Below are 8,797 nucleotides of genomic sequence, written 5' to 3' on the forward strand. Positions count from 1 at the left end.
ACAATGTCTCTTCATCTTTACAAAAATGCAGCCATTAAAATAACTGCTTTTGATAAGATTCAGGCCCATAGCTAAGGGAATTTGAGAGAGTTCAGTCGAGCTCCCACTGGCTAAGAAATATCACCCACTTTGGTCATTTACTTAGATTAATTTAGAATCAGAATTAGTATTAGATTTTGAATGTTCATGGTAACTAATAGCAATAATGCTCGTTACTTAATACTGGAAATACTATATAGTTTAAAGATCTACTCTACGGAAATAATAAAAATGCCAAATATGTATATTTTTTAAAAACTTGGTTTCTAAAATAGATAATCTAAATTAGTGTAATATAGTTTATTATATAGGTAGGATCTCCATCTGGATTTTTTGTTCTAGAATTAGAAAGTATCAAGGTATACAGGCTAAACGAAAAAAAAAGTGCATCCTTCAACATTTTTCAAAGATTAAAAGTAAGCAAGAACTCGCAAGTTACAGCAGTTGGGTTTTTATGTACGGAAGTTATCATGGAAATGATTGAAAAAGCACTTTGGCCAGTGTTATTTCTTGAGATCAACAGACATCTAATTGGACTACAATATAATTTCAATTTATTATACTACAAATAAAAATCTGGGTCTTGGCCACTGTATCTGTACATTGTGCTTGTGATATGTAATTTGATCAAATTTATGCATTCAATGTTGCATTGTTGAACCACAGCCTAAAAAATAATATATTTGAGAATACTTAAAACAACTGCATAACTTTAATTTCCTAATTCACACTTTCACATATAAGGACTGAAAAAGTCTTGTAGCACAACCATATAATGCTTATTATGTTAATCTTAACTTAATTTACAAGTTTGTCTTCTTGAAAAGTTAGTTAAGCCACACCTACAAAATTCTCTCATTTTGCCAACATCTACTTTATGGTAGAAATACTTAAAGCATGAGAGTTCTTGTTACCCAATTGAGTTTAAGATAGTAAAACCTAGGGGTCTATAATTTTGTAGGTTATATACTATAGTGCTAAAAAGGCTAGGATATATTTCGTTTGGTTGTGGAAATTGAGTGTTGTATGGACAAGTATTCATACTTAATTTCTTCGTAAATTAACTTTTAAGAAAGAATATTTTTTAGCTCTGGAAATTGTGGGTAAACTTCTAATTTTTATATAATTTACAGACCTGCAGAATATAATAACATTAACAGATTATTGCAGTTAATGTTTTAACCCAAAGCTCAGGTTAATTTTTAGTCTTACAAAGGTAAACTTAAGTTAAATATTGAACAGTATTAGTGAGGAATATATATTAAAAATAAATTAATATATTTTTAGAGACAAAAAATGTCCCTTCCAGTTCCCAAGTATAACTACCCCTTACTACTCATGTATTCATCCAATCTTTTCTTGAACTCAGTTAAATTTTCTGCCTCCACCACCCAAGATGGCAGCTCATTCCAAAAGTCAACAACCCTGTTTGAAAAGTAATACTGTCTTGACTGCAGACAACTTCTATGCTGCCAAAATTTGAATTTATGACCCCTTGTCCTGTTGTTTTCACTGCTAAACACAAAGTTTGGATCTATATTATCAATAATCTTAAACACTTCAATCAAACCCCCTCTGACCCGTCTTCTCTTGTGAGAAAAAAAGTTTATAGATTTTAGTCTCTACTCTTGGATATCATCCTAGTAGCTCTTCTCTGAACCATCTCCAACAGTTTCAATGTCCTTCTTGAGGAAGGGAACCCAAAACTGTACACAGTACTCTAAATGAGGCCTTACAAGTGATCTATAGGGTGAAACAGTAATATCTGAATGTGTTCTAATCTTTTGGAACAGTTGAGACAGAAGTATAATAATCATGTTATAATTATACTGTATTTTATTATTTATCATGAGAAATGATAAACAGTAAAGAAGGGTTTGTGAATTTACTGATTAGAAACAGATGACTTAAGTTAAGCTTAATGCCAATAAACTTGGAGCAAGTTCACAACTTGCAAGTTAGACACAAAAACAACAATAACTAAATGAATAAAATAAAACTAAACTGGGCCTTAAGTTCAAATGTTATAACTTTAGAGGGAAGAAATTGTTTATAATATGGTTAACTGACAAAATATGAAAACCAGTTAGCAAAAATATAGTTCACATTAAGCAGGTTATATGTATGGTTTTGTTTTCTTTACTGAAAATGTCCAATATTTTTAATATGGTATTGGGAAGTGTTTCTCTCTTGTAATGTTGAAAGTTTGTATGTGAATGTTTCAAATTTAAGAATATTAAGCATTTTTATTCTGTCCCCAAAGTATACGTACATTCAGGATTCTTACAAAATAAGCAACACAAGTAATATGTTGCAATGTTGTAAGCATAATTAAAATGAAATATCAATAATAACTGAATAGTCTTAGAAATTACAATGAATTATAGCATATACACAAGTTTTACAGGGAGGGTTATTCTAATGTGCAATTATGCACAGTATAGCTAACAAAGTCATTTGTGCAATTGGAAAGTAAGGTTTGAATTATTTTTGAAATGATTTCAGAGATAAATGTTAAACTACAGTGTAATTTTGTGTTGCTGTTTGGTGTATCATTGTCAATTTTGTTTGTGAGTTGAGCTTTAAGGTTTTGTTTTGGTGGTTGTGTGAAAATGTGTCAAAAATAGATAGTGGAAATTTGTTGGTATATAGTAGAAAACCTTATAAACACAGCTTCAAGACTGTTAAACAGATTACATATATAAAGAAATCAACTTTACAAGGTAATTCTTCATTCACACCAACAAATTTCCACCAACTGTTGTCGAAAAATTTTCAAACAACCATCAGAACAAAAAACAATTCACAAACAAACTGCAGTTTATAATTTTTCCCTGAAATCAGTTCAAAAATAATTCAAAGTTGAAGAAAGCTTGCCATTAAACATAAACTTCCTGTCAACTTCAAATTCACTCAAAAACTCAGCCCTAAGCTAAAGTCATTGCCAAATAAGAAGTATGTAGAATCACACAACAGTGACATCATTTATAAAATAAAGTGCAATAACTATCCAGAATTCTTCATCAGAGAAATGGGAAGAAAATTGGAAACCAGATTCATGAAACATAATAAAACATCCTCCCATGTTTACCACTATTGCAACTCAAAAAAATCTTGGTATATATATATACAAAACACTGTAGAACCATACATCAACAAATAATAGAACTATAGTAATGGAACAAGAAAGGCCTGTTCTAAACCAACACCCTAGAGTACCAAGATATCTTTACTAAGCTGTTAAGCAATCTTCAGTCATGTGATCTCTCTATTCCATACACTATATATATTCCTGTGTCTATGTAAACTACTTGTACCTGATGACGATATAATCTTATTAAAACATTGTACATTTGAATTAAAGTTTCTTTCACTACCCATTCAAGCTGTTTCCAAACTTTACATCATTAATGGTGGCTGTCTATACAGTACTGTCTCTGGCTGTTGTCAGAAAGTTGGAGACAAACCATAAATATCGTTCTTTTTAATTTGTTAAGTAACGAGATTTTATATTATCTCCTGTTTTTTTGAAGCATGTTTTTGAAAGTTGAAGTTGATTTTAAGACTATTAATTCTTTATATTTTTACTAGTAGGTAATTATTTTTAACTTCCTTGTAATTTTGTAATTGTATTGTTTGCATGAAAAATAAACCCTACATAAATTAAAAACGTTTATTTAATTTAAATTAGAATTATTAAAACATATATTAGGTCCTATCTGCGAAAGTATGTCTTGTCATAAAGCCCTACCAAAGATGTTTGAGGACTTGGGCTACTTTTATGATAGCTTCTTCTACATAACTCACTATCTTTATGTTCATTTATTGTGACAAAAAAAACCTGGGTAGGTATATCAGTGTGGTTATGACAAGCTAATATATATATATATATAGAGGTAAAAAAGAATCTTAAAATACTGGTTGGATGAGAAGCCTAACTCTGACGAAACCAGCAAACTTTCATAGTTTGAAGTCATAAGTTATAACTAAAAAAATGGAATGAATCAGTAAAATCTCTGTTGCTTCTGAACTTCTTGAGTTTTCTTTTTTTCTTATATCTATAGTATTTTGATTTTTCACTTATTAGCTGCTAGGTAATTTATGTTTGCAATGTTGAAACATTCTTTTTGTTAGTTGTAGAAATAGCAGGTTTACAAGTTTAACTTTGTAGATGTTGTCCAAATCAGCTGTTGGAAAGAAATGACTATTAAATTTTAAAATATATTTGGTCAGTAACAAATAAAACTAAAACAGATGGACATGTAGCTTAACAATTCTTTAATAGTTCTGTATAAAATTAATTATATAAGTAAACAAAAACAACAGAAGTACCAAATCTGAAAGCTCCAAGATTTAATAAACTTTAATTATCAAGGTCTAAACAAAGAAATAACTGTATGATACTTACTCTAAAATTAATTTCTCTTGAATACTAACATCCATATTCCATCTACAACAAAGTAATAACAATATTATACATAATGTTCTAAAATTAATTTCATAAACAATTTAAAAGGCACTTGCATCTAATGTGTAAAGTTTCTTGAAACATTAATAAATTCATGCAATGTGGAATAAAAACAAGTTGATCACTCAGCCCCCCAGTAGCACAGTGGTATGTCTGTGGATTTACAACGCTAGTATCCGGGTTACGATACCCGTGGTGGGCAGAGCACAGATAGCCCACTGTGCTTAATTACAAACAAACAATGATCACTCAAAAATGAATATAAAAGGAAACTTCTCTCCTTTAATCTAGTTTAACAGTGAAACAAATACAGATATTTATATTTACTTACCATTAACTCAGAAAAGAAGCAATGCAGCTTATTTATTTTTGAGTCATTCAACTGAAAGATACTTCAAATTAAAAAAAATACTGATAATACATTTTCTAGTCTAGAGAAAACAAGAAATAAAGTAAAAACACCTTTAAAAAAAGTTGTTCTGTAAGCTAATACATTCCTATTCTTGAAGTTTTAATACTTTATTCCTCTTGTTGAGCTTGAGAATCAGTTTCAAGTTTATGGTCCACAGCTCTGGCTAGGTGAGCTTGGTAGGCTACAGAATGTAACTGTGCAGCCATAGAATATCCTGTGTGTTTCACCATTTGACTAAACCAGCCAGATTCATTCTTCATTAATGTATATGGTTCATCAAACTCTTCAATTCTACCTGTCTCCAAAACCTGGCAGGAAAAATATTTCCTTAGAGCATATCATGTAGTACAAATGTTATTTCATTATAGAAATTTAAAGTTATTGAAACTTGAGGAAAATAAGCAACCATTGGTTTTAGGTAATCTTATAAATCACATACAATTCATGTCACATAGAAATAAATGAAGAGCAACTTTAAATTGAAAATAAAATCCACTTTCTTTTTATCTAAATCGGTCACACATAGCAGCTTTAATATTTGTAAAACCTTTTTTCTAAACCCATTACACAGTCAAACTTTAAATGTATCACTGCCTTGTCTCATTCAAACTCGTGTACAAAAATCCTTTATGAATAAATCACAGGCATAATCAGTAAAACCTACATCTAACAGTGTTTTATATGGATAAAAAATACATTTAGCAAAAACTGGACTGAATAAATAACAAAACACTGGTACTGGAACTTTCAAATAGTTCCTTGATTTAAAGGAAAAATGATATTGATACTTGAGTGTATTGGTGTTTTGTTCTGAATCCATATGGATATTGACCCATATTTAGTGACAGTTTAAATACTTGATGTCATATTGCAACAAAGAAAAGTTAAGTTTGAAAAGAATGTTTGCTTTTAATTTTGTTTTTTAAAGAATACTTTATTCACTTCTAAGCACCTTCATCGTAGAGTTTAACATGTAGTTTATATTAAATAAATTAACCAACTGAATTAGAACTTTCAATCTGAATGGTGCCTTATGCATACATGGGCTAAACAGCAAGATCAGAGACTTAACAATTCAGGTATAGTTTGCTCTAATTTTGAACTAATGACCAGTTGGAAGGCAGCCTGCCAGCAGCATATGTCACTACAAAACCTTTTTCCAGGTTTAAAACTAATAGTGGGACTGCATGTTACTTTTGTAACACACCCACAGTTGAAAGTATGGAGTGCATTCAGTGGAGTCACATCTCAAACCCCAGACCTTTTGATCTGAAGTCTGACATTCTAGCCCATAGACAACATCCAGCCCATTAACCCAAAGGAATGCCAGATGTATTGTTGCATTTTTTCTTTATAAACCTTTCTTGAAGAAATTCTTTCATAAACACATGGGTACAATAATTTTTATTGATATATATTTATTTCATAATCAGCATTTTCATTCTCTTGTATAAGAAGTTCTGTGTACCATAATGACTGTAGAAATGCTTGTTTGTTTTAGAATTTCTCACAAAGCTACACAAGGGCTAGCTGTCCCTAATTTAGCAGTGAAAGGCTAGAGGGAAGGCAGCTAGCCATTACCACCCACTACCAACTCTTGGGCTACTCTTTTAACAACGAATAGTAGAATTGACTATCACATCATATTGCTCCCATAGCTGAAAGAGCAAGCATGTTCAGGGATCAAAATATTGCATTCCTGAGAAATTAAATTTGCTTGAGGAATTTCATCTTTTTAGTTTTAGTTGTCTTTCCTGATTGGGAATGCATGGTCTTGGTCCATCCGTATTCCTCTAGTTATGACCAATAAAAGTGAAAATATTGCATGGATCAAATAAAAAAACAATTCATGAGGAAATGAAACTTTACATGAGGGAATGTAATCTTCCTGATAGCTTTCCCTTGAGTGAATGTAATTTTATTTCATTATTTCTATCCCTGATGTTTGGGAACTTCTGAATCTTAAGATTACAGCATTACATAAGAATTCAAAACGTAAAAGAAACTTGTTCAAATGTTTTCTGCTACTTCTTTTAGTTGAACCTGTGTCAATTTACTACATTAAATAAGTTCTGAAAATAACACACCACACACAACCCAGAGATAACATGCAAGTTTATAATTTTATGGCATTACAATTATAAAACTATACAACTGACTTGATACTTTTTCACACAACTAAACAATTTTATTCACTAGTATAGCTGTAATACATATGCATGTATTTTTTATGGTTAAAGCAAAACTCAAACCTTATTTAATTGATGATAGATTAAAATTCGAAAACATAATTTAAAATTAAAATCCCAACAATTAGTTAGATAATAGTCCCTTTCATGAAAAACTTACCAATACCCTATCTGAATCCATAATGGTATGTAATCGATGAGCAATGGTCAAAACAGTGCAATGTCTGAATTTCTCTCTGATAGTTTTCTGAATGAGAGCATCAGTTCTACAAGAATATGAAAGTCACATTAAGATAAGCCTGAATGTGAAATAAACAAAATATTTACATAAAAATTATGTTGTTACAAAATCAAACAAAAGTTTTCACTGTGAAACTTATAACATTCAGATATTTCCTTGTGTTTGAAGTTAAAATTATAAAATATATAGAAACAAATATTATGGAAAGAGACTGAACACCAAAACATAGTAGGTTGTAGGAAATTGCAGAAGATATATGTATATATACATGCCACGAAAATGTTAAAAAACTACTTGTATTAAATTGTTTCCACTTCTAAAAGGTGACTGTCTATATAATAAAAATCTTTCTAATCCTCTTTTAGAAGTTGCATATTTATAAATCCCTACCTTGGATCAACGTTAGAAGTTGCTTCGTCAAGAACTAGAATACGATTTTTTTGCAGTAAGGCTCGAGCTAAACAAATCAGCTGACGTTGACCTACACTAAAGTTGCTTCCTCCTTCAGCTAGTTCTGTGTCCAGCCCTCCTGGAAGTTTTTCTACTACTTCTTTCAGTTGAACCTGTGACAATTTACTACATTATGTATGTTCTGAAAATAACGCACCACACGTGACAGAGATAATGTGTAAGTATATAATTTTAAGGCATTACAATCACAAATTTACACAGCTGACTGGATACTATTTCACACAACTAAACAATTTTATTCACTAGTATAACTGTAATACATATTGTTATGACAGCGGAAGTCACGTGACGCTAGTAACACGTCATGAGATTCTAGAAGGATCATATCTGTTTGTGGCACCTCTAGTCTTTTCTACGCACCCTCTATTCTTGTATATAAGTGCGCCAGATAAAGCGAGACAATTAATCGAGATAGAATTGCAGACAGACAAAGATGGACAATTGAGTCAAGCTCGGTAGAGACCATAAGTAAAGTGCGTGAATCATTGTGAATTATAGCGTGTGTTGAAGTTAAAGTGACTGTGGAAATTAAGTGTACTGCAAAGCTGAGTTGAGAAAGAATAAACTAGTTTTATTTAAGAAAGGACTTGTAACGCTGAAGTTTCTCGGAAAGAATTTCTACGGAAAATTAACAAACAAATTCAAAGACATAACAAACTGGTATCAGAGAGTGGGATGGAAAAGAAAAAAAAATGGAAATGAGAAGTGGCAAATCAAATTACAGCTTAGCAGATTTGATGGCAGCAATACAAGAACAGCAAAAGAAACAAGAAGAACTAGAAAAGAAACAAGAAGAGAGATTACAGCAATTGATGGAGGAAAAAGAAAAGAAACAAGAAGAACAACAAAAGAAACAAGAAGAACGAGAAAAGAAACAAGAAGAGAGATACAGCAGTGTGGAGGAAAAGAAAGAAACAAGAAGAACGAGAAAAGAAACGAAAGAAGAAGAGACAACAAGACAGTTAGCAAGAAAATAC

General features: G+C 31.0%; 1 protein-coding gene across 6 annotated transcripts in view; it reads right to left on the minus strand.

Annotated features, from left to right (window-relative positions):
* Window positions 1-4,708: 4,708 nt before the first annotated feature.
* Window positions 4,709-8,797, minus strand: part of LOC106472685 (multidrug resistance-associated protein 4-like) — an 89,026-nt gene continuing 84,937 nt past the window's right edge. For all 6 annotated transcript variants that reach the window (XM_022402187.1, XM_022402184.1, XM_022402177.1 and 3 more), the window contains 3 exons: window positions 7,740-7,912; window positions 7,269-7,374; window positions 4,709-5,227 (listed from right to left, as the gene is read on the minus strand). In XM_022402187.1, coding sequence (XP_022257895.1) covers window positions 5,027-5,227; window positions 7,269-7,374; window positions 7,740-7,912 — 480 coding nt within the window. In that variant the 3' untranslated portion in view covers window positions 4,709-5,026. The remainder of the gene's footprint in view (window positions 5,228-7,268; window positions 7,375-7,739; window positions 7,913-8,797) is intronic.

The sequence above is a fragment of the Limulus polyphemus genome, unplaced genomic scaffold (assembly GCF_000517525.1).
Source record: "Limulus polyphemus unplaced genomic scaffold, Limulus_polyphemus-2.1.2 Scaffold123, whole genome shotgun sequence".
NCBI lineage: Eukaryota > Metazoa > Arthropoda > Merostomata > Xiphosura > Limulidae > Limulus > Limulus polyphemus.